Raw genomic sequence first — 25,077 nt, forward strand, 5'->3', positions numbered from 1 at the left:
CCTCAGACCAAGATTCAATCCGCCTATTCACCTCAGCGTAGATAGCGTCCGCCTCCTCCATGAACCTCTCGATTTGTTCTTGAGACGGACTGGGAGATCCCTCCTTATAAGGCAGCAGCATATCCCTCCTAAACTTCTTGCGGAGGAGTTCCGTGACTGCCTCGATGTGCCCTGGCGTCAGGCCATTGGCAAAGTCCTCCTCTGGGAGCTCAAGGACACCGTCTATAAGATCTTCAGAAGTCTCGGGAGCATTTGGTTCCAAATCCTGCCATACCTTCTTATACCATGCCATCGACGGTGCTTGAAGGCCAGATTCACTTTCCTGGATGAATCCGTCAATATTTTTGATCAATTCTGTCGGTTCCGGCGCTTCCTTCCGCTCTGCCTCCGGGATTGCGGCAAGATTACATGCTGTCTCCTCCAAAAACTCCCGCTGGAGTACTTTGGGGACCTGCTTTAGAAGGGCGGCCCCTGCCTGCAGAGGTGCACTCGCTCGGAAGGCTTCTCTCCCTCCCCGCTCCATCCTGCGACGCACCTTGGCAAGACGGAGGCAACTCATCATGCGTATTGTATCTGGAGTGTGAGAATGTTCCAGAACTCCCTCAAGCTCCCGATCAGCTTCTTGGTACTTTGCCTGGCCGATGTAGGAATCTATCAGAGCGACGCGGAGGTAGAACCAGTCACTTCGCGTCGACAGTTCTTGAGTTGTCCTCAGCTCGAGGAATCGGCCTGCTATCCTTTCCGCGAGAGCCTCGGATCGTACGACATTGCAGCAGTTGGCGCTTTCTGCGGCCATGATGCCAACTTGCAACGATGTTGCACCCCAAGTCTGGATGGCGCTTGGCATCGCCGCCTTGAGAGAATTGTGCGCATCTTGGTAGGCTTCCTTTCGAGCTAGTAGAAGCCCGCACAAAACATCCAACTCAAGGGGCATAGGTACTGGTTGTTGAACCTGAGAAAGCCGTTGGGCCGAGAGTATGTCTACGGCGACGAGATATTCCATACGAGAAGGACTATCCTGGGAGAGGGGTTTCCACGTGCCCACGGCCACGGAAATAGCATCTGTCAGCGGCTTGGATGAAATCAAGCCCTTAGCAGATAACAATGTATTCAAGGATAAGCCGATCCATGCGTTGCATCTCTGATTGATCCGGCGAGCGCTCTGAAGGGTCGAGGCAAGGAATGAGTTTAGCGTGCGGCGTCTGAGCACATCGATGATTCCCACCAGGCATCCCAGGAACACTTTATCCTGGTAGAAGCAGAGGCCTTGCCTGTCAAGCGATAAGAGAAGCTTCTCTGGAAATGTTGCGAGAACAGATGGACCTCCCACGCCCAAGTGGAGGACTATCTGATGCAACATGTCCGAGAGAGAATATGCAAATTGGACTTTCCTTCAGATAACAGAAAGTTGACTAGTGTTAGACCATCATAGTCCCTTTAATTGATGTGAAAGGCTCACTAGGTAACTCACAATTCGTCTGACTGCGGTAGTAGCCAGTCATCCACATCTTGACTAGTAACAGCAGCGAGTAGCGGCAACAAGAATGTCTTTGCGAGCGGCATGAACATTGACACCAACTCTTCGACCAGGACTTCCGAGTTTATACAGGGAAAGGCATGAACCATGATTGCAAGACACTCTGCAAGACACACGCGGTGGTCGGCCGCATCATCGGGCTGGCACACCGACTCTTCATCTTGTCTCTCCATGTATCGAAAGCCACCTTCAGAAACCATGCAAAAACCCTCGAGTCCAGGAAGAGCCCCATCTTGTTCAAAAATGGGACTGTGGGACACCCAGAAGTCAATGAACCAGAGCGGAACTCCGTGTCGTTGTGGGGACACGCTGGTTATTTCGCCAGAGGGTGACCATGATGACCTCTCGGCAGTAGCTCTTATGAAGAGATCCAGAGGAAGCCTTTCGCATCGAAAGTAATGAAGTAGCTGCTGGAACTCGTCGAACTGATCCATATCGGCCTTCAGGTTAGTGGTGATGGGCGTGGTAGTAAGGCGGCATTGAGTTAGAGGATAGATGAAGATATAAACACCATACGATGATACGATCACCTCTCTCGCCTTGGATTCGAGGCCAGTCCAGTCGACCAATGACAAAAATGCCTCTTATGCATGGCTGAGACGCCACATTTTCAGCCCAGGCCGTTGACTTGGGGTTGATCAGGCTGTGAGAGTTGGTCTGCTAACTCTGCCCCTCCAAGACTGATCAAGTGACCGTTCAGCCGCACCACACCACGCTTGCTGACGCACCGAGTTTACCTCCTCTCACTAGATAATCTGCTTGAACATGCTACGTGGACATTAGTCTAACTCTCCCCTTTTCTAAGCTGCCAGTCTAGCCAGAGGCCAGATGCCGGTGAACAGCAAGCGCGCTCTCAGGGTCACCGGCATGCCCGGTGGAACGACTATCGAACAGTACAATGAGTTCATCCAGAGTCTCTCGGAGCTGCCTCACAAAGGGCATCACCTGAGACTGAAATCGATACCTCTCGTACGACACTTAAGAAGAAAGAAGGATACGACTAAGTCTTCTGAACCGTCGCAAGATAATTCCTCTTCAAAGGATGAGAGCACTAGGCCCTTGATTGAGTCAAACGAACCACGAGCGACATCTTTCTCATTACAGAATGAGTGCTCCATCGGGACCATAGCATACTCAACGCATGAAGTGCTGGTCCTTGCTCAGAAACGTCACGACAAAGCCAAGAAGGATCCTCAATATCTCTGGCGAGACTGGCAAATCACGCCAAGCTTCCAGGGTATCACCGTGCTATTCCAGCATGCCGACGCAAGTCAGATCAAGATGGAGTAGGTCATCCCTATGCTCGCCGCCTCCCCAGCCACTGATATCAATAACCTTAGTATCTGTGCCATTCACGGACTTGGAGGTAACGCAATCGATACTTGGACAGCCAAGAATGGCAAGATGTGGCTAAGAGACTACTTGCCATCGACGGGCTACTTTGGAGAAAGTCGAGTCATGACGTTTGGGTATGACTCTGATCTCACTAGCAAACAGTCAGTCATGACTGTAGACAGCTGGGCCGACAGTCTTCTGCAGTATCTAGGCCTTGTCAGAAAGTCTCAGGAGGTATCTACAAGATGACCCGATTTAAGCTCACAGAATTAACCTCCATCTATAGGAAAGGGCTAGGCCCCTTGTTCTCGTTTGCCACTCACTAGGTGGGCTGGTTGCCAAAAAGGCAAGCCTCTAGACGAAGCCCTACGGACAGAAGATGACCTTTCCCAGGCACTCTCGAAGCTGGCCAGCTTTCGTTTCTCAGGTGTGAACTTGTCTCAAGTCGGTGTCGTCTTCTTAGCCACTCCCCACATCGGCTCCAGTGTAGCGGACTGGAATGACTTTGTCGTCGCTGCTGCTGGCGTGTTTCTCGGCGTGAGGTCAGAAATTGTCAACGCTTTAAAGGCTTTCGGTGACTCTGCTGTGGAAGACGGGGCTGCCTTTCTTGCCCTATCTCCTCGACCGCCCTTTCGATGCTTTGCCGAAGGCCGCAAGATGGACACCAAGATGGGGCTCAAGCACGTATATAACCCTCGGTTCATGCCTATCATCCTCTCTTCATACTCACGCCTGCATCAGGTTGTTTCGAAAGCATCTGCAACTCTGGACCCCAGCAGTCCAGCCCATGTGATTATGGGAACTGACCACAAGACCATTTGCAAGTTCGACTCGAATCTCGACGCCTTCATGATCGTTAACTCGGCACTGAATGAAGTCTACACCGAAATCATAGCCAGGCCTGTCCAGGATCAATCCAGCGAACGCCGCGTAGGGTCCCCTACCCATTGAGACTCAGGTCCACCAACTTATCGAGAACGTAGATATATGGCCACCCTCACTTCGTCGCACACGCATATCCCCCACGCAGCAAATATTGGTGGGAAGGTGCCCAACTTAGAGACATGGACAATCAGCTCACTTCCAGAGGTGCCATGTTCGGTCGCACAGAAGAGTTGACCGCGTTGGAGGGGGCAGTATCCATACAGCCAACTCGTCGCAAACTGACAGCCATCAAAGGGATGGCAGGGATAGGGTATTTATCACATTCCACAACCTTTGAACCTTCTAACGGCGACTACAGTAAAACCGAGTTACTCTTGAAATTTGCCATGGCGCAAAAGGGCCGACGAAACATCTTCTTTCTTGGAAGGCGGAGTGATCGGATGTCACTGTACGACTTGATAACCGAGATATGCATCAGCATTGGACGCGACATGATCCAAAGCCCTTCGACAAATTTGCACCAATGGCAGGAAAGCTCATCTTCGCAAAGACTTAGATTGTTTGCCGCCTGGCTTGGTAATGAGTCCAACAGAGACTCGTTGCTGATTATCGACGACGCAGATGCTTTTGAGCCCTCGAGTCTCAAGTTTATTCTGGCTTGTCCAGCGTGGCATATCGTCACCTCGACAAGAGACTCGACCTTGAGCTGGACTGAAAGAGACTTCCTAGAAGTCCGTTTACAGCCATTGACCACACTCGCCACTGTTTCGATACTACGAGATGCTGTTGCCAGGTTGAGCTCCGGACGCTTAGAGCTGTCTAGCCAGGAGCTCAGCTCTCTGGCCCAGGTCATTCACGGTCATCCTCTAGCAGCACAAAACGTCATTCCCTTCCTTGTAACGCACTTGAACTTCATTCCCCATCCAGTGGCCGAGTTGATGCGGATGTTCCACACCGGGAGTGTGGAGGAGCGAGAAGTCTTCTTGAAGTTCACAGCCCAGGCCCGCTCTCTTTGGGACACTTTTGAAGAATCACTTCAGCGTCTTGAACTCCGAGATGGCTCCGCCAATGCCGTGAGGCTGTTTCAGCTGCTGCCTTATCTACGCACCGATCAGCAATGTTTCCATGATTGCTGGAGGATGAATACAGGGCGAAGACATCAGCCCTCAAGCTTCGGCCCTCACGCGTCAGTGCTCAGATCCAGCTACCTAGTCATGTCCGATCGGCTGCAGAGGCTCCAGGCTGTCTCTCTTATTACAGAAGAACGCGAAGGAGGGTCAACACAGAGCATTGCTTTCCACCCACTCGTCCGCCATTATGCGCTGGTCCGTTTCCACCAAGCAGAGCTCAGGGTTGCTAGGGAAGTCATTCTCTTCCTTCATGAGAAGGCAGCAGCCCATGGTGACGGCTGCCCAGGATACATCAAAACCCATCTCCTATATTATGTTGGCGTCTGTTCCGAACTCCACATTGGCCTGTGCGACCTCTCTCTTCCTGAAGCTGTGAGACTATGGCTGCGGAACGTCATCAGAGAACAGTCCACTGGGAAAGACAGCCATGACGAAATGGAGGACGCCTTTTCAGAGCCAATTATTATCGACCAGACAACGTTGGCCGTGCAACGTCTCCTTGCGGAGTGCAAGAACACTCACACAAGACTGAGAAAGGAAATACTTCAAGCCGATAATCATGAAGCCCTGTTAATGGCTATAAGATGTACCACAGCTTACAGGGAGATGAGGGAAAGCTTTGATTCAATGGACAGGAGTCTGGATCCAGGCTTGTTATCGCAGCTAATAGAGGCCGTAGAACTACTCAGGGAGGTGTGCAAAGCTATAGGCCACTACCCTGATCTCCCTGGTGAGTTGGAACGTTTTAGTCAACAGCTACAGGCCAAAATATCATCAGGGAGTAGTGGCGCGTCTGATTGGCATAGCTAGAACATCGGTGTTTTTCTCCTAGATGTTTTTTCTTGCAGAGGCAAAGTGCCCGTAGTAATAGCGACCAGTTCTTTTAATAGATAGGTACTAACCGTGTCCTGCTAACGTGACACACCGTAACTTGTAGGGTTTTTGTACTACCTTTTCCTAGGCTACCTTGTTCCGTCTTTCCTTTTTGTTTGACCACCATGTGCTATAGGCATCGGCTGGAGTGAACTGCCTGTTGACCGGTCGTATTCCAAGTGCCCACCCTCCCCAAGATGCCAGAAGTAAAATAGCGTGAGATACCAACCAGTCCAAGCCCCGTAGCCAGGATATGATAGTTCTGTTGGATCTTTTGGCGAATTTTGGCGCATTTAAAAAGACTGGAATATTGTCGAGATAGTTGAAAATGACAAAGAGGTTGAGAGTGATCCAAAAGTCGAGGGCCAGGCCCTGAGCTTTGCCAGGTAGTCGTGAGATAAGAGATGAAGGATCGTTCAACAGTCTCGGGGCATCCAAGATGACTCCATTGAGATTCCAAAAGAAGATTGCCTTCTCATTATCGTCAGGCTCCGTCCTCTCAATCACCACCACTTCTCCATCGGGTACTGCGCGCTGCCACTCGTGCCACACATAGCGTGCAACCTTGATTTCAGGCTGCTCATTCTCGGTTGCGCTGATGCATTGTATCGTACTCCCGAGCTGTACGCGAATCGTACCCTTGATAACTTTGAGGTACTCGTCGTGGGTTTCGTGCCAGTGCAGGCCACTCGACCAGGTCGAGGACTCTGGAAGCGTGATCTTTACCTGCCCGGTTGTCGATAGATCGTAAGTGACCGCATTTGGGAGGGGCCGCTCAATGACGGTTGAGATTTTGCGGTCGCCCATCGTTTTGGGGTTGTCTTGTTCTTGAGAGAAGGGGAATGAATGCCAATGGCACAACTTTATTTATAGCTTCCCCGCGCTTGCAGTTTGGGGGATTTATAAGCTGACCGACTAAGACGATGACAAAGCCCCAAGGTGAGGATAAGCTGAGCGATTATCATCATGACACGTATCCTAATTTATCAGAAGGGTATCCTGAGGCCAAACCCAAGCGATACATGAGCCGGCACGGATCCTACTATTTACACTCGAATCTCTGACACCAAGGATCATAGGTCATCCAACCCCTCAGAACCTCCTACCCTGCCTTGACGGCAAAAGGCAATGGTTTAGATAAGCTTTACTTCCCTGTGAAACTCTTCGAACCTGGCTCTCAATGCAATGTTTTCTTCATCCTTCTGTGCTCTCCCCAGAAATGAGTCGCGTTGGGATTCCCATTATTGCTATCCCAACACGACTCATAGAAACAGCTCTTTTGCCGTAGTATGATCCCCGTCAACTTGTCTTGATGCCGGCCCAGAATAAATACGCACAGTCGACTTGGAAAACTGGGCTGCAGGTCATGCGCGTCATACTCGGCTTCAATTTCAACATCCCATTCTCGCTTCGGCACTTCTTGAGTCTCTGGTACTGCTGTCCGGAGCTCTCGTATAAAGTCGCATCTAACGAGATCAGAGGGCCCCTGAGATGAAGGATGCGTTCCGATTCGTCCTTGAAACTAATCAACACGGGTGCTGATACAAAGGCTTCAGGGTTCAGGCATTGAATGAGTGACTCGTCCAAAGAGGGAAAGGAGATCCCAAACTGCGCGTCTGATGACGCCCATGACCAGGTCGTAAAGCCCAGCGCCTTGCTAGCAGTTGGTTCATAAAAGTCTGTCCACTCCACCATCCACGCAAGTCCTGAGATGATGTTGTTGCGAAAAAGCCCCGCAAAGTAACCACCCCCGTGAATGCTCAGGAGTCGACAGGCAACTCCGTGAATCGCAGCGGGACGATCAGTTTGATACGTCAAGTTCATGTTGCTGTACCTTGTGACAAGCCTCAACCGGTCATCTTTGACTTTTTTCAGCATGGCCGTGTCCGTCGTCGTGGGTTGTTCGAAGACCTCGTGGTTGCTTCCGTCGAGCCGTGTAGGCTTGTGGAGAGATGGCTCCAACAGCTCCGACCAGCCAGGGGTCCCAGGACACTCCCAAATCAGGCAGTCCTTTGTCCAGTGTAAGACCCGGCAAGACAGAAGCCGTTCCTGCATGCACCACCCCCATTTCATGAGCGGAGCTTTGCGCATTATCTGGCCGGCGCTGAGGTCCAACACCAGCAAATACCTGTGTGTCTTCTTCTCTTCGTCGAAGCCAATGAGGCAGCTCTTGGTCTCATACTTTGTCATGTGCCGTTCCATGAAAAGTCCCTCGTTACTATCCGCAGCACCCGTAGCCGAAATCAGGCAGTAACCAGAAGAGTAGTAGGAGCCCATATTGGGCGCTTCAGACGTCCAATCCTCGAGATATTTATCGTCCTGATAGGGCTGGATAATTCATACAGCGTCCACCCAGAGATATTCGATCCCCATTGCCCGGGTTATCTTGATAGCATCCTGAATGGTTTGAGGAAATGCAGCAACGTCGATTTGCTGTTTCCTCTGGTTGAAATTTAGCCTTGTGGTCTTGGCACACTCGTTGCTTTTACTCCAGACATAACTCAGAGAGAGATGCCGTGGCCTTTTGCCCTCCATTCGTCTCTCAGAAGATAGTTTCAGTCTGACAATGAGGGAACCAATCTGGTTCACCTGGATCAGGCGGGTTGGGAGCTCAAAAGATTGATTATCTTGAAGCTTCCGGAGACCGCACTTTTGGCGGTGGCCAATGCTCGAGAGACATTCCGCAATCCATGGGTCGATACGCTCTCTGACCATCCACTCCAGGTCTTTGTCCAAGGTATCTGGTGTAAGTCCTATAAGTGTCAGCCTGATGTACAGCCCCCCTCCATATCATATCATAAGCACAGACCCCTTAGAGTTATTGGAAAGTTCATGTAGGTGTCTGATTCTCGCAAGCCTTTGAGATCCAGGCTCACAGACCCGATCTTGTAGCCAAGCCCCCAGTTCATGACAATGAACAGCGTGCATGCGTCTGAAGGCCCTACCCGTGAGATCGAGTCATTTCTGCTATCTTCAAGTTTTGCGAGGTAACGTGTGTAAAATATCCGGCAGAGAAAACAGCCTGTGGCCGCTAAAGCTTCGAGAGCGGTGATGGAGTCGTGGTGTTGTATGGATAAACCATTCGGTGAGCTCTGTGGTCACTCTCTGCCATTCCAGGGTATTTGACGACATTTGAGGCATCTCCATTCCGCAGTGTACAGGGGGGTCCTCGCTCCAGGACCGACAGCGCTCCCGGAACGAAGCGTTCCACGATACCTTCGTTCCTCACCCAAAAGAGGGAACCACCATAAGTATATAGAACACACTCATTGCACTTTCTTATGTACTGACTACCTCAGCTATTAATACAACTTGGTTATACTCAATACCTTTCAGCACATCACCAGATGTGATTTACACCCTGTTCAAGACAACGCCAGCATCCCCTCTGCCAACGTAAACCCAGCACGACCGGTTTATCCCTTGGAAACCCTACGATCGTCACATAAGCGAGCGAATACTACTATAGGTATTAGCCACAAACTTGTCCTCGCGCCCACTTGGTAGGTCCTAGTGCATTGCATAGTAGTCGTCATATGGCTAACGTGAATCTCATTACATTGTTAGTCAGTCACTTGCGAAGACGATTCCGTAATTCTATGTTACTTACCGGATAGTGCCTTTATGCGTCCCTCCACCTGACCTGGCTACCTGCAACCCACAACCAATGAGCTGAGTTTTCGCCGTGCGGGGTTATCGATCGACTTCAGCCTCCACTTCGCTAAGCGTTAATTATTTTGATCTTGACATGATCCACTGAAACAACCATCGGATTGTCAAGATGCCTAAATGTGAGACGTGCTCGAAAACGTTTGGTACTCAGGAAGCGTGCAAGCAGCACATGACTGAAAAGGGCCATCAAAAACCGAGGGAAAAATGCGACCAGTGCAATAAACTCTTTCAAGATCGGAGGGCAGCAGAAGAGCACATGACAAAAGTTGGGCATCGGAGCCCCAAGATTCCTTGTCAAACTTGTGTTGTCAAGTTCTCCACGCAAGAAGCAGCAAACCAGCATATGACAGCCAAGAACCATTACAAAAACTACTGTACGCCTTGCAAGCACAAATTCTCGAACGAAAATGATCTGAAAATGGTTGGCATTGCTCACAAACCTGCTTTGAGTTGTTTCTCACGCTAACAGCTCTCGGCACAGCACTTCAATTCAAAGGCTCACCGTCGCACACAAGATTCTGGCCCTATCTACAAGACTGTTGCAAGTAATGTCGACAACAATATCGAAGCTCGATCTTACACCGAAGGCTTCCAAAGGAATGAAACGATGACTGCTAGCCTGAATCTCAAGCATGTCAGGCCAGGCGCAGTAGCTAACATAATTCCACCTCAACCTAACGACTATACAGTCGGGTGGATATGTGCGCTACCGAAAGAGATGGCAGCAGCTGAAGGAATGCTCGACAAAATCTACCAAACCCCCCCACAACATAGACAGGACGAGAACAACTATGTTGTTGGCCAGATTGCGCATCTGAAGATTGTCGTGGTTTGCTTGCCATCTGGGGTTGTGGGTACAACGTCCGCGACTACGGTAGTAGAACACATGCGCCAAACCTTCACTGCATTGAAATATGTTTTGTTGGTGGGTATTGGAGGTGGTATGCCGAGCGAGAACTCTGACGTGCGCTTGGGAGATGTTGTTATCAGCAAACGGGTCATCCAGTATGATTATGGCAAAGCTATCACGGACGGTCGCTTTGTGCCGACAGGCCATTTGAACCGACCACCGAATGTTTTACTCAACGCCGTTTCACGGCTGGAAAGCCAAGAAGCTACAGGATCTTCTGCGTTGGCGTTGTCCATCTTTGGACACTTGGCCCATATTAAAGCCAAACATCCTGATTCGGAAGACAACTGGTCATATCCAGGCGTGGAGAACGACCAATTGTTCAACAGCGATTACGATCACGAAGGAAACACTTTCACATGCGTGGGTTGTGACCCAGCCCGGTTAGAATTCCGCCCACCGCGTGGAAGCAACTGGCCAAAGTTTCACTATGGGATGATAGCATCCGCCAATAGAGTCATGCGCGACGGGGCTGCTCGAGAACGACTCCGCAAGGATACAAACGCACTGTGCGTCGAGATGGAGGCGGCTGGGCTTATGAACAACTTTCCATGTTTAGTTATCCGTGGGATTTGCGACTATGCTGATTCCCACAAGAACAAGGGCTGGCAACTGTACGCTGCGGCAATAGCAGCTGCGTATGCTAAGGAGTTGTTATCCATTATGCCAAAGCACATATAGTTGCCTCAAATGATGCAAGTATGATATTCGTTTCATCAGCCTCCAGCGATGTAAACTAATGCTTGATCAATATCTGCCTCCCTAGTTACTTAACTGATAAGACCCGAAGCAGCAAATCTGTGGCCACCCGTCATCAACCACAGCTCTAATAGCAATCCCCTTAATTAGGAAGCATCTTCACTACCTCCATACGACCTTTGTTTAATGCCATACTTCTTGGGACCCCAGCATGCCAAAGTTCCTGCAGTAGATCGTCGATCCGTCCGGCCATGAGTGAAATCTTTCATAACATATAACAACTATGAACTACCGGTAGTTCCCATGCGCTTGCCAGTTAATACGCCTGTTCCTTCGTCGAAAGCCACAGCGAAATGGCAATCAAGGTTCCCCACCAAGCTTAATCGTGAAAGCGTGCGATTCCTCTCGGCATCTAAATCCCCTCGGAGAGCTACTCGAGATGTTTAGTATATAAGTATCACACCAGCCAGGCGCATGTGACATCAAGAGCTATATCTACTGTCTACTGCCAAGACCTTGCTCTAAGAAAGGGTCTAGCCCAGTTCCATAATCTGTGATTATAACTTGATCATCTCAGGTTTGCCTATGTGAAATGCCTACCACAGTAGACTGCGGCTAATATGCAACTTCTCTCCAGTGTTAGCGTTAGCAGTAGCAGAAATGAGAAGTTCCACGACTTCATAGTGACCGCTGACTAGTACGGTTAACAATGCCATACAACTATAATAGTTCTCAGCTTCAGGGTTATAAAGTTCTATATAAAGTAGATTTCACTCTATAGGAAGTCGATTACACTAGTGATAATAATAAATACTGAGATCTCATTCGCCTAATCAGTGCAACTCACTGTTTCTACCTTTATATTCGCTTTTAGTAACCTCGCCGCTAAAGCTTTCCCCTTTATCACAAATAGCATAAAATTTAAATGTTATAATACTAGTCCCAGATCAGCCACTATAAGTATTAACACCACTATCTCCCTTTAGTAGCGAGCTTATAAAGACTTATACTTACTTAAACGCCATAAAGATTTCTAGAGGCAGTAGGGTTAATATATAACAAGAGAGCATTGTTAGCGGTCTTTTGATTAGGATATTACATACTATTAAGAGAAGTAACTAAAATATTAAGGTTTGGTAATTCTTTCGGCGAGCCTATTACTATGAGTTTAAGCAGTTAGATAAAAAGAGTACATGTATTAAATAAATAATATATAAGATAAAAGTATATTACTATTTAATTAAAAACCTATTAGGCAACTAGTTTACTATATCCACTACATCTATGTAAAATAAGTAGTAGTTATAAAGGAATTCGCCTCTATCCTCTAGCATGCCCTGAAGCAGCTTATAAGGCTCCTCTGTTTACTCAGATCGCCATCTACGTGAGTTTAGCTGGCACTATCCCATGGGTTAGCAAAAACTTCCGCTCCCTACCTCTTCCCATATAACAAGAGTACTTCATTTGCCTCTTAATTTCTATAGGGATGGAAGTCCGTATGACTACAAGCTATAACATTAGAAGGCTTTGAGCAACTTAAAGTCATGATATTTACCCGCCGGCTACGCGTTTCCCTACTCTAAGCTCTTGTCTTTATAGGCATTATCTACCGGTAATAAATCAAGAGATCAATCAAGTACTTACTATTAAGATCACAATGATTTCAAAGCGCTCTACTTATACATTATTTGATAAAAGACCGAAGAGTACCCTCTCCCATATCTTTCATTTTGTGCATCAATTGGATCAACCTGCTAGTCGTGACCTCGCCGAAGGCTTTTGCCAACTCAAAGGATAGTCAGTTTTCTTGCTCATCAGCCTTCAGCTAGGGGAGAGCATCGACTAAGGACCATCGATCTACCCTAACACACCTCTCAACAACGACAGATATTCATACAGGGATGTCAGAGTTCACCCCGCGTTTGTAATCTCTCCTCAGTGCAATGCCGATTTCTCAACCCAACCGAAGCAACCTCCAACCCAGAGCCACATATGCGTCAAGAGTGTTGCGTACGGCGTCAGGAGTATACCCTGCATGGAAGACTCCGTCCCTGGTAGCTGCGTTGGTGGGAGGTCCAATTCCGATGGATTCCGGCACATGTCGGAGTTCCAGGCAACGAAGCTGCGGATCATGCAGCAAAGGAGGCTGCTGAGCACAATCCGGAAGTACCTGGAGCAGACTCTCTGTGAACCCTCATCGCGACCACGAAGTTCATCATTCGCGGCCCTATATAAAGCTTAAGGGATTTAATTAAGCATTGAGATTTATAACGCTTGCTTTATTATAATAGGCTGAGAGAAACAGCCAATGGATTTACAGCTCATCTTTTAAATATTATGCAATAAATGCACATTTCGCCTCTGAGTTTTGGGATATCCGAAGCTAATCACGGAGGCAGAATAGGACAATAAGCGAGATGGTCGGCCATGAACAACGTTTTGCTTCATTGATGCTCTGAATAGCATCAACAGCTCGCTCCCACCTCTCGCAATTCTAGCACACGGGAAGGACAGATAAGCCGCCAATAAAGACGTAATTTAATATGGTACAGATTTCCCTTCTAGATTTATTACAAAATCACGCACAGACAACAGGCACACGCGACCATGGCCGCTTCATCACCTTCCGGGTTCCCAAAAGCCAGCCTCATTCTATCCCACACTCTTAAATATGACACAATAGCCACAAGCTGCCAATTCTCTCCAAAATTAGCCCTCGACCCTATCTCTGTCATAGCAAAACGCGGAGGCTTGTCGCCGCCAACATTGAGCGCTCCCGTCGCTAGCACCAGGTTGGGATCGGCAGTCTGGACCAGTTCCCAGCCCGATTCGCCTTTTCGCCACTCAAAGTGGCCAATTTTTGGAATCGAAAATTGATGCACCGCCTTCTGATCGCCCTGTACGTTGTAGCTGATCCTAAACTCCATTGAGTCGTGGAGTGTGACGTTGGCGTATCCTCTATAATGCTTGATGGTGGCCAGACGTTGACCTTGGCCCGAGAGGAGATATAAAGTGGCTTCCTCGGCGTCCCAGTCCATCGATCCCCGTGAGGAATTATATTCACTAGCGATTGATAAAGATGATGAACCACTCTCTCCTCGAAGATTGAACTTGGTATTTGAGTCATCTTGGGGGCGAATTGTGAAAGTGTTGGGGAACACGATGCCATCTTTGTCCGGTATTGCGGATAGAGCCACAGTATCTTGGACTTCTTCGGTTTGGCCCATGTTGAGTATTTGGTCTAGGAAGTGTTTTTGAAGGTTTCAATAATGGCGACATCTGCCATCTCACACTTTGCGGTCATCCGTCGGATCTGGCCAGGTCTTATAGTCGTTAGATCAGAGACATTGAGAAAGCCTCAGCTGAAGCAAGGTTCAATCGAGCTAAATAAAATGATCGTCTTGATAGGCCAGGGAAACGCCACTTTTTGAAACGATTTCCGTTGTCGAACCCACGTGCTCATTCAACAGGTTCTCACAAATTAACCCTGGATTTGCGCATGCTCAAAAAGTCTTGGTACCCCACACCAGCTCGTAATTCCTTGAGAGTACTGATCAGACTCACACGTGTTTCCATTGGTATTATGAGACGAAACCCAAGCGACACGTGATATAGCACAAGTGGCCGTTTTATGTCCTCAAGGCTGCTCGGCTCAATATCGGCTCAGCTACTCCGTACTAAGCTAAATCACCTGACTCCCCAAAAGGCCGATCAATTTTCCCAAATTAGGGCCATTGACCTCTGGGTCAATCCTATCACTCCTGCTAGCTTTGGTGAGAGAGTCTAATTTGAAACTCAACATGCAATTGCCAGAAGTCGCCATGTCTGCTCTGGATTGGCGTGCAACTAGAGGTTGAGTGGCGTCATCCAAGGACAACGAATCACATTCATGAATGCTTTGACGCGCGGCTCGGCTCGGCGCGGCGGGGTAAAACGGGGAGAGGGAGGATGCGAAGAAATCGGGCTGGGGATCAGGCACGATTTTGACATCTGAGATTCTGCTTCTCAACAATCAAGGCAGCGGCACCAGGGTCTCATCCAAGGTTTGACCTATCCAAGGCGTCATGCGCCAAAATGTCGCTCTCACCTGTTCAAGCCCAATGGGGCATTAACGAAACCTCACGGACATTCCTGACAACGATTACCGGAGTTCTGGCAGCGGCAGCAAGTGACAATGTTCAGGCCCTGGCAATAGTTGCCTGCGAACAATTTGGGAATACCCTTGCTATATGTGATGAGACAGCTCACAAGGTTGAGAGTGCTATTGTCCCGACGCCACAGCCGGCCACCATACTGTTCTTGAAGGCAGCCGTGGGATACTCCCCCAACGACTCTGCGACTCAGCTCGGCAAGAGCATGGCAGGAGTGCGTTTCCTAGGACTAGCCGCAGCACTCGCCACTTCCTTCGACCTATTCGACGGCGCCAAGACCTTGAGCATCATGCTGAGAAGCTCGGCATCTAACCCGACGCCGCTTCCAACAGTGAGACAACTGAGGGATTTGCTTGCCAGCCTCCAGCCTAGGTGCTATCGGGGTGGATTCTCCGAATCTGTTGTTGGATGGCAAATCATACTGCAGAAAGAAGCCATGCCTTACGTTCTTACAGATGAGGGGCAATCTGGCGACTGGTCGAATTTCATTTTCAAGTCGGCTCCTTCCCCGGAAATGGTGGTAAAATTGGTGGATGTCTTCCGGCTGGTGGCCCGTATGGGCGAGTCTACGATCACGGGGGCAACAATCAAGGCCGGCGCTGCTGCTGCTTGGGTGGCCGCATTCATAAAGTGGTGCTTGGGGTTACCACCATCCATACGCATGGAGGACAACCAACAACTTCTCAAGCAACCCGGCTCCGTGATTACACTTGTCATCCCAACAACCCCAGAAGATTTTCAGAAGGGGCTCGAAATCACCATCCATGACAGCTTCGACAATCTCGATCAGCTTATCGCACCGCCTTCTCTTAGGGCGTTCTCTGGAATGGCCACTATTGAGAAATACGGCGAATGGCTCCAGGAGTCATTCGGGCTTAGAGACAAGTCGCTCAGAGCCCTACACGAAGCACTGGAGTTCGTAATTCCCCAAGCTCTGGGCATGCTGAAATGGTCTGAGTTGGAGCTCCCAAGCCAGCAATTGCATCATTCACCATTACACGGCGGAACAGATGCTTCTATTAGCGGTTGCACTCTCGACCCGCTGCCAAATATACGCAAGATAGCATATGTGTACTCCAAACTCCTAGCTCCAGCCAGAACGCCGAAATTCGCTACCCTCAGCGACCACATGCTGATTGCCGACCTTCCTTTGGTTTCTCGATACCTGGCTTCCTTGAGCCAGACCTGCCCGTGTTCTCAATGCCGTGGAAAAATGGAAGGCCATGCAAGCCAACGAAGAACTGTTTGCCGAAAAGATGAATTCTTTGAGCTCATATCATTCATTACCATCGACATCTTTGTCTTGTCACTGTTTCGTTCCCCTCAGCCCTTACTTATCAAATTATCACACGAACGCGAATCGAGTAACCAACTGGAACGACACATTTTCCGCCTGGCCAAAACTGGAAATGCAAACTTTCCTGTTACAGGCTTTGGGCTCTCTTACGCAATGAACCTCCTAGATTGGGCGAGGGCCATGGTAGGCCATAAAGTCGGTGCCGAAGATGAGGATGGCAACACAGTTTTGACATCTGGCAACGGCCAAGTAATCTACCCCAGCTTATTCGACACATTCAACATTGAGAGACAAGGCTACATGGAACTCACATCCTATCAAGGCGTCCTCAGTTATCAAGGAGAGACCTACCAAACAGCGATCGCAAAGGACGGGGATTTTTCACCAGACGAGCTCCTTAGCCTAAACCCCTCCTGCCCTACGCAAGTATCGGTGCCCTTGAATGCTTTCCCGAATTTGGAGGTTTTCTGGAAAGTGGGAGTCCAGGACAACCGCGAGCTCTCCGTCATACTTTCGGTGCGTTCCCGAACTGGCTATCTCTCGTCGGTAACTATGCACCCTATGGACCTCCTTTTTAATTTGGAGAAAACTCTTCTGCTCGAGCGATGCCCACATGATGGCCACGCCGGAATAACTCCTACGGATCGATTTTGCTCGTACAATAGCCCTCTAGATGCTCACCAAGAGGCTTGCAATTCCTCTTCTCACGTTGATATCATTCCTGTTGGCTATGCAAATGATCTCCGCTGCTTTTCTCTCGCTTGCACGAGCGTGCCGGTCGTTTTAAGAAAGAATGCATGCATAGCTTGCTGCCTCGACCTGTGCCGAGAAGCTGCAGTTCATGTTCTTATTTTGTAAGTAGGTAGGCAAATGTCGTAATAAATGGGAGTTCTAAATACTCTATCGACTTCTATTTGCGATGGCTTGAAAAAACGTTATAGACCCTCTATCGCTTAGTGATAAGCAACTATGGATTTCCTAACCATTAAAGAAACGGAAACTGATTTCAATGGGCCAGGTCGGTACCTTTAATAAATTAGATATTATAAGTGCTCTTTATAGAAGGTAAATTACTTATTATTAATCTAGTCAGAGCTGTCATCTAGCCTCTAGAAAGCGATTTCGCTTAATATGGATATTTCTATAAGTCGGTCCCGAGGTCGGCCCCATTAAACCATTATTAGATAGATCCTAGGACATGTCGGAGTGCTAGGCAAAGAGGCGGCAGACCGGGCGGCGAAAGAGGCCGCCGGCGTCAACCCCGACAGACACACACTCGCCACACCACCACTAGAACCAGAGTCCCCACGGCTCCTACTGGTAACCACCAATTCATCATCTGTCATACGATGAGGACCGAATGGGAGACACCCTGGGAGACAGGCAAGCACAGCAGGGAGCTCTTCAGACTCTGGGTGAAGCCCGATAATGTAGTACTTGACACATATACCAGGGGGCATATATGCGCACGGGCAAAAGCAGCCTCCGTGCCTACCTTCATGCCATCAACAAGGTCGACACCGACCAGTGCCTGCGGACCGCAGGTGGTGTGGATACCGAATATATGCAGGCAAGCAACCATATGTGAACGTCAAACGCACACTCTATTGTTCAACCATAACAGTATAAGCAGCGAAAATAATCCCTAAAGTGGATAATTCCGAGCAGTCCCGTCCGTAGTCCTTAAATACTCGTAACATTAAAGAGCGATATCTAGTGTATAGAAATAGAAGAGGGCCAGGAAAGGCCTAACAAGCACACGGACATAGAACAGATCGAAAGATTATTAATGGACGGAATCCTTATTCAGGTTGATGGCGAAGCAGTGTCGTGGAGAAATAGCCCCCAGGACCAGAACATTTAACGGAGAGACCCGTTTTCTAGAAGTAAAAATCGGGTGCGCCTGCATTTATAATCATCCGCTGCATAGCCGCTACAAGGGCGGCTGGGATGGCTAATGAATAATATAAACAAACAAGTATCCCGGGGCATATCCTAGAACGGGACGTAACGTACTGGGACATATTTCATCCTAGGATAAAATACACTAGGTTATTAGGTGCCCTGGGTTATTAAACGTCCCGGGCTACTGAATGTCATAGGATATTAAATATCCTGGGGCCGAATATTATAAGATATCAGATAGCCTGGGATAGAATAAGCTAGGATAGAGCATATACTGGGATGTTACTTACTAGCCCAAATTTTAGGCTAAAACCCATCTCATATAAGGTGTGACGTATTTTAAGGTCCTAAAAACGGGACACGAATCTAGAGCGGTTTCTGGAACCCTAAACGTGTCCCAAGCTTCAACCCCCTCAGCCCGAGCTCAGCGGCGGCTCAGCTTTAGAAACGAAACTAGATTTTAGTACGCTTGAGTTTCGTCTCTGAGTTACGTGGGAATACTATTCAAATATCTTGTCTTGAGTATCTGACAGTGAATACTGGCATATCTATTTCCCCAAAAGCCAGCCTATGCCACTCATCGTACACTCAGGCACACCCGGAGTCTTGGCACTAATTCCAATCGTTGTCCAGCCCACATGACCATCCTCAGAGAAGCAGTCCTCCCTGACTTCAACCCCAAGATCGGAGAGTAATCTACCCAGAACAATGCCATCGTCCCGCAATGGGTCAAAGTGGCCAGTCTGGATATACACTCGAGGGCAAGACGCCGCAGCCTTGTTAGCATCCTCGCATTGCGCAATGGCATTCAAGGGAGAAAACCATGGCGAGTGGTAATCCGGGCTGAACTCTTGGAGGAATTGGTTAATACCCTCGGTCGTGATGCCCTCGGAAACAGCATTTTCTTCTCTCGACTTCCACAGCTCCTTGTACTTTTCAGGAATGATATCTGCGATGGCGATAACGGGCGTGTTGATAAAAGCACCCGTGAGCGGCTTGGCCAGCTTCTCGTAGTCACGTCCACCGTCGCCAAAGACATGGATTCCCAACATAGTCGAGCTGACGCCTCCGCCAGCGCTGAAGCCGCCTATAACGAAGCCTCCACCGGGGCCGTCGATCTTTGCCCCGAAGTCGTTCTCCGCAAGCTTTGACAGGTGGAATAGGACTTCCCAGGAACCATGCATTGCACCTGGGAAGGGATCCTCAGGAGCGAGTTTGTAGCTGGGCAAGACAACCACAGCCCCATAGGCCTTGGCCCAGTCGATGCCTGGCCGGAAAACACTGATGGGGTCTCCCATAATATAGCCGCCACCGTGGAAGAGAACGATAAGAGGACACGGCTTGGACGAGGTGTCTTTGGGTTTGATGACGAGCGTCTTTGAGACCCATCCATCCGCCAGCTTGATATCTACCCAGGACTCTTCGAAGTCCGAGGGGATAGGGCGGAGAGCATCGAGACCCAAGTGCTCAGCCTCTGACAGTGCCTTTCGTTTGGCGACGATATCAGCATTGGGGTCGGCAAGTCTTATCAATGCCTGAACAAGATTGTCAGGCAGGTTAGACATGGCGGCGTCGAGTAGGATGCTAAAAGTAGAGAGAAGGTAAAGAGTAAAATAAAGTTTATTTTGACACCAATAACGGCGGTTCTGAATAACTAATAAATAGGAAAACACAGGCAGTGTTGGCATTAAATATTCCTTGACCATCATCAACACCCCGTGCCCGGGCGAACTAGCGTCCTCGTCGGGCTCGGGGTCTCCCAAGTTTGCGTGCATCAAGATCCATTTAGATCCAACTGCGGGGTTGGCATTTTAGCGTCCAATGTGACGAATAGGACCCGCACTGATACCGTCAATACGGTCGTGGCCGTATATGGCCCCTTGTCCTTGGTCCATCAACTCCCGAGATCAGAAGCTCCCTACGAAGCCCAATGCACAGCGTATACGATGCGACTTGATCGTAAACGAAAGACTCACCGCAAATCTCGCCTAGGATGCAGGCAGTGCAAACAACGCCATGCCAAGTGCGACGAGGGCCGCCCCAGCTGCCTTCGATGCAGCACGGCTAGCCGGCGGTGCTCTTTCCAGGACTTGATGCCAACCGGGCCTCTCGCAACACCGAGAGAACCCATGACGGCCATTCCCCATCCCTCCGTGCCCGTGTCTGTAGTCTCGCCCACTGGAGCCCCGGCCCCCTCGACAGTCTCCCCTAGTGCAGCCTCATTGCCCTCTGAGGGGCCTACTGCCGGACTGTCCCCTACAGCGGCAGTGGCAGTCAGCGATAGCATAAGCGCCTGCTTTCTCTCGCCACAGCCCGGGAGGGAATCATATGATACACGCCACCTGATACTCCTTCATCACCTCGAAACCGTCATGCACAAGCTACCTGAAGTCACGACACTCGCAGGAATCATGGGCATCTCGCAACACTGGGATTTTAGACTTAAATGGGCAATCTCGCTACCGTTTTTTATGGACGAGCTCTTGGCCTTTTCTGCCATGCACCTGAGCAGCCTGCAGCATAACCCTGCCCTCAAGACGGCATATCTCCTCCAGGCGACTGAGCTGCAGACACGTTCGCTGGCCGGCTTCCATACGGCTATAACAGACATTCGAGATGAAAACTGCACAGCGCTATTCTGCTTTTCCCTCATGATAGGGATGCATACGCTGTATAACGCGGCATGCAAAAAGGGCTACTTTAGCGAACATATCGATGGATTTATACAGTTCCTAGAGGTTCACCGCGGAGTGCGCGCAGTTTCTAGTCAGAAGTGGGACATCATCGGTAACTCTGAAATGAGGCCAATGGCCGAACTGATGGGGATATTCATCACCGCGCAGTGCCAACCTGAGACAACCCCAGAGCCCGGGGCTCACAGCAGCGTGGTTGACTGCAACCAGCTCGAGGACTTAATCACCAGCTCCCATGGGAGGCTTTGCTCTGGCCCCTACAGCACCTGCCTGAAGGCAGTGCAGTCTCTTCGACAGTTATGTGATCAGAGCATGCGCATGGGGAAGCCAAGCTCAACATACATTCTTTTGAACTGGGCTCATGAGGTCCCGTCTGGATATCCTGATCTGCTAAGGCAGAGAAGCCCAGAAGCTCTGATTATACTGGCGCATTGGGCCTGGTTACTACATCAGGAGTCCGACTTTTGGGCATATGGGTCAGCTGGTCGAAATCTGATTGAAGCCATCGCTGAGCATTTGGGGTCATATTGGGCTAGATGGCTATCCAAATTGACAAACGCTTTAAAAAATGAAGACACATGAACAGAAAAGAAACAAAGAAATGTCAAGAAAGAATAGTGGGCAGTCGCAAACTTCGCTCCCTAGTCTGCCAATGAAGTACAAATAGCTTCATGTGTGGAACAGGCGATAAGAACTGCACGACCGAAACCAGGTAGCATAATCCAAGCATCAAAAGACGCCACCAGACTCACTTATCCTGTCTTCGTGTACGATGAACATGTTGGGACATGTCTTCTTCATTTCTTTCGCCTCCTTGGTTCTATGATGATGATAGAACTCGTGGACCTGGAGTCTTTCTTTCGATGATATTTAACATAGGATCCTCCTTTACTACCCTCCTCAGAAGTGAATTTATGCCACTGCCTCAAGACGGTGTGAAAGATTGTCCAGAGGAACGAAGGGTGACGCATATCAAGCGAAGCCACAGCAAATTTCAGGCTTAGATATGATAACTCTCTAGTACATTTGTGCTCTAATTAATTCCATAACAGGACAAGTATAATAAGCTTAAATGTGTGTAAATAAATGAGAATCCAAGGTCTTAAGCCTTGTTGAAATGTCGTCGCCTACCACCTCTTCTATCACGTGACGGTCTCTTTTTTTCTCACTTTTGAGCCAATTGTGAGATTCATTACACCAACAAAGAACTTGGTCCAAACCTCTCTATCTCGTCTTCCCCCCTAGAACCTATCCCTGGAGTTGATTGCACACAGACCAATCATGTCAGCCGAAGGAAATGACCAAGGGATCTTACCCAAGGATCTCATGGTCCTGCAACTGGGTCAGATTGATCTCCTGACGGCCATGTACGAATCGGACAACGCTATATCGATCGATGCCTCATCCTCAACCCTGCTTGAAACGCTACGAGATTGGTGCGAGAACGATGGGGACATGCCTAAAATCACTCAGCCAAGCATAAACATGCTTCTCACTCTTGAAGTTTCCGATGAAGAGAGTCGGGCAAAATCTCTGCAACTACACTTGTCCGTGCCTCTGGTTGATCAAGGAGAGGGCACTGCAGACGAACCACCGCCAGTGAAAACAAGGATACAACAACCAGATTGGATGAGCAAGGGCGAAGTCGCTGGTCTGACTGCCGAGATCCCCAACGAAGACATATTGACCGTCATTGAATACGTCAAGGACGCAGCGTCTCAGCATTTGGCATCACAAACGCAAGCAAACGATGATACACTAAATGCGGACAAGTCAGCAGTTCGCGTATGGTTTTACTTCCCCTCAATCAGCACGCGAGCGAAGCGAGACGACCTCGTCAATTACGCTCCCACATACGGCCTCACCGGGTTCCTTCTCGCCGGAAAGCCCGGTATTCTATGCCTCGAAGGCGGTTCCCAAGCCATCGACGACTTTATGAAGTTCATCAAGACGGAGAGTTGGGGTGATATTCCAGCACATCACAAAAAGGTCAGCGAGCGTTATCGAGAAGATGGCCCAGATGTGAAGCGAGCGTTTGTCGACATGCAGGAGATTACGGATACGGTTGGGGAAAAGAGAGGAGAGAGGGCGAACCGCAGTGACATGAGGGCTATTGAGGCCTGGCTAAACGAGAGGGGAGTTGGTGAAGCATTTGCAAAGGTGGTCATGTAGCAAAGTATAACGGGAGGTTGGTTGACCAACCAAGACCTTGTAGTACGGCAACACAGTCATCTCATAAAGATATCCCAGGTCAGTGTCTCGCGACGAAATGGTCTCAATGTTCGAGAGAAGGATTGAATCTCGTATTCAAGAACTACCCAGTGGCCAATATCTGGGGGCTAGAAAGAGGGAGTGAATGAAACATGCTGGTCGATAGAACGTTGGGTATACGTGCCCAGCCCTCCCAGCACCACAACGTGAAGACTGAGCGTTGAAGCAAAGATCACCGCCTATCCGCACAGCAGCCAGTATCCTCAAATACTAAAAGCTTCCATCTACTTCTCCTCAACGGTACTACGGCAGCAAGTCCAGCACTCGCCCTGTCACAATGTTAGCAAATTCACCTGTCACGAATACATGAGATCGTCGTACCTGCTGGCTCGCGTACTGTGATAATGTTAGCACAGTTCAATGCCAAGATGGTTTTGGATATGTTACTTACCCAGCCCTCAGCGCACTGGGCCTCCTCAAAATAACAAATCCGCAAGCAAATGTCCTGGTTGTCGGTCTGTGCACTCCTCTTGGCCATCTCGTTGGTCTTGTCAGAGATCTTGGGCATGGCAAGGATGCCGTGGGCGAGGGTGAGGAGAGCGACAGCGGAGAACTTCATGTTGATGAATTGGATGGTTTTTTGATGAAAGGGCCTTGAGTGTGGTGATAGTTGGGAGGATTGATGTTCGAGGTGAGCTTGTTGGGTGATGGTGATGTAAGAATGATGGCCAGATGGTCGAATTTATACTGTACAGCCTCCTCCCTCTTGCCTCCTGTTGTTTCCTTTGTTGACCTGATCTCTCAGTGGGGATACACCGTACCGTGTATTCATAAGGGAGGATATTCGCCTGCATAGATGAGACGATTCGGGCCGACCTTTGTAAGAAATATTCTCACCTCACATTCCACATTAGGCACTATACGGCGTCCGCGATGAGAGCATCCGTCAATGGGAAAATAAGGCGGCGATCCATTGTGGATGCAATGATTACAGCAACAATTACATCAGCTTCCTTATCTGTTCAAACCTAAAACACCGCATCATCTAATAATAGTGTCCAAGGATTTACTCATCCCAGGTCCAGATGAGTCCCAAGGATTCAGCCCCAGATTGATTCGTTTTTGGTTCACAGGATCTGCTCTTCAGGATCCAGCAGTACTAGAAAGAATACTACCTAACACGCGGTTAGTATCAGACCTAGTTGCACACCGGTGGCTGATTGCTTCATCTGAACTTCATCTTATGGAGCTACAAGATCTCGGGAGATCGTTCCATGGTAACCCACAGTTCAGCTCTCCGGTACGGAATTTGCGGGGCACTTATCCAAAATTCCATTAGTACCCTAAACGATCCTTCACCTTCTCTCTGCAGGGAGGGCGGGATCGGCACAAGTGAGCGAGGCGCAGCTGTGAGACGCCACAGGGTCTTAATATCTCACCTCACATCACAACTATTCGTGGTATATGGAACACATGATGGAGCAGGTGGATTTATGTTCAATGTGCGCGGGAAAATGACATAGGTTCCGTCCTTCAGCACTTGGCATCTCGATCTTGCCGTCCCGAGGCCCCGAGGACGATGCTTACAAGGTTGGCGAGGAGTCTTCTCGTCCACGGCCCTTGGCTTGGCGTTTTCTGTCGGGGCTTACTTGCATTAGAGCAAAGTGTCTTGTGCGTAACCATGTGATTGGACACTTAAGACCAATGGGATGCTGCTAAAACTAGACCTCCTCTCCGTCTAAAGGAGGAGAGGGCCCGATGCCCCGACGTATGAGCACA

At 49.3% G+C, this 25,077-nt stretch overlaps 6 protein-coding genes across 6 annotated transcripts; 4 read left to right on the forward strand and 2 right to left on the reverse strand.

Moving 5' to 3' along the window:
• Positions 1 to 4,143: 4,143 nt before the first annotated feature.
• Positions 4,144 to 5,697, forward strand: NCS57_00364400 (AAA-16 domain-containing protein; the record flags this gene model as incomplete). Its single annotated transcript, XM_053053629.1, has 1 exon — positions 4,144 to 5,697. One exon carries the CDS (start codon positions 4,144 to 4,146, stop codon positions 5,695 to 5,697), a length of 1,554 nt encoding a protein of 517 aa, XP_052915789.1.
• Positions 5,698 to 5,844: 147 nt separating this feature from the next.
• Positions 5,845 to 6,567, reverse strand: NCS57_00364500 (uncharacterized protein; the record flags this gene model as incomplete). Its single annotated transcript, XM_053053630.1, has 1 exon — positions 5,845 to 6,567. One exon carries the CDS (start codon positions 6,565 to 6,567, stop codon positions 5,845 to 5,847), a length of 723 nt encoding a protein of 240 aa, XP_052915790.1.
• A 492-nt stretch (positions 6,568 to 7,059) lies between these two features.
• On the reverse strand, positions 7,060 to 8,037 carry NCS57_00364600 (HET domain-containing protein; the record flags this gene model as incomplete). Its single annotated transcript, XM_053053631.1, has 1 exon — positions 7,060 to 8,037. One exon carries the CDS (start codon positions 8,035 to 8,037, stop codon positions 7,060 to 7,062), a length of 978 nt encoding a protein of 325 aa, XP_052915791.1.
• A 1,504-nt stretch (positions 8,038 to 9,541) lies between these two features.
• NCS57_00364700 (MTA/SAH nucleosidase) lies at positions 9,542 to 11,023 on the forward strand (the record flags this gene model as incomplete). The annotated part of the gene is made up of 2 exons (XM_053053632.1): positions 9,542 to 9,853; positions 9,914 to 11,023. 2 exons carry the CDS (start codon positions 9,542 to 9,544, stop codon positions 11,021 to 11,023), a joined length of 1,422 nt encoding a protein of 473 aa, XP_052915792.1.
• A 9,743-nt stretch (positions 11,024 to 20,766) lies between these two features.
• Positions 20,767 to 21,669, forward strand: NCS57_00364800 (uncharacterized protein; the record flags this gene model as incomplete). Its single annotated transcript, XM_053053633.1, has 1 exon — positions 20,767 to 21,669. The coding sequence occupies one exon, from the start codon at positions 20,767 to 20,769 to the stop codon at positions 21,667 to 21,669; it is 903 nt and encodes a 300-aa protein (XP_052915793.1).
• A 699-nt stretch (positions 21,670 to 22,368) lies between these two features.
• Positions 22,369 to 23,259, forward strand: NCS57_00364900 (DUF1115 domain-containing protein; the record flags this gene model as incomplete). The annotated part of the gene is made up of 1 exon (XM_053053634.1): positions 22,369 to 23,259. The coding sequence occupies one exon, from the start codon at positions 22,369 to 22,371 to the stop codon at positions 23,257 to 23,259; it is 891 nt and encodes a 296-aa protein (XP_052915794.1).
• Between the last annotated feature and the right edge of the window lie 1,818 nt (positions 23,260 to 25,077).

The sequence above is a fragment of the Fusarium keratoplasticum genome, chromosome 3 (genome assembly GCF_025433545.1).
Source record: "Fusarium keratoplasticum isolate Fu6.1 chromosome 3, whole genome shotgun sequence".
Lineage (NCBI taxonomy): Eukaryota > Fungi > Ascomycota > Sordariomycetes > Hypocreales > Nectriaceae > Fusarium > Fusarium keratoplasticum.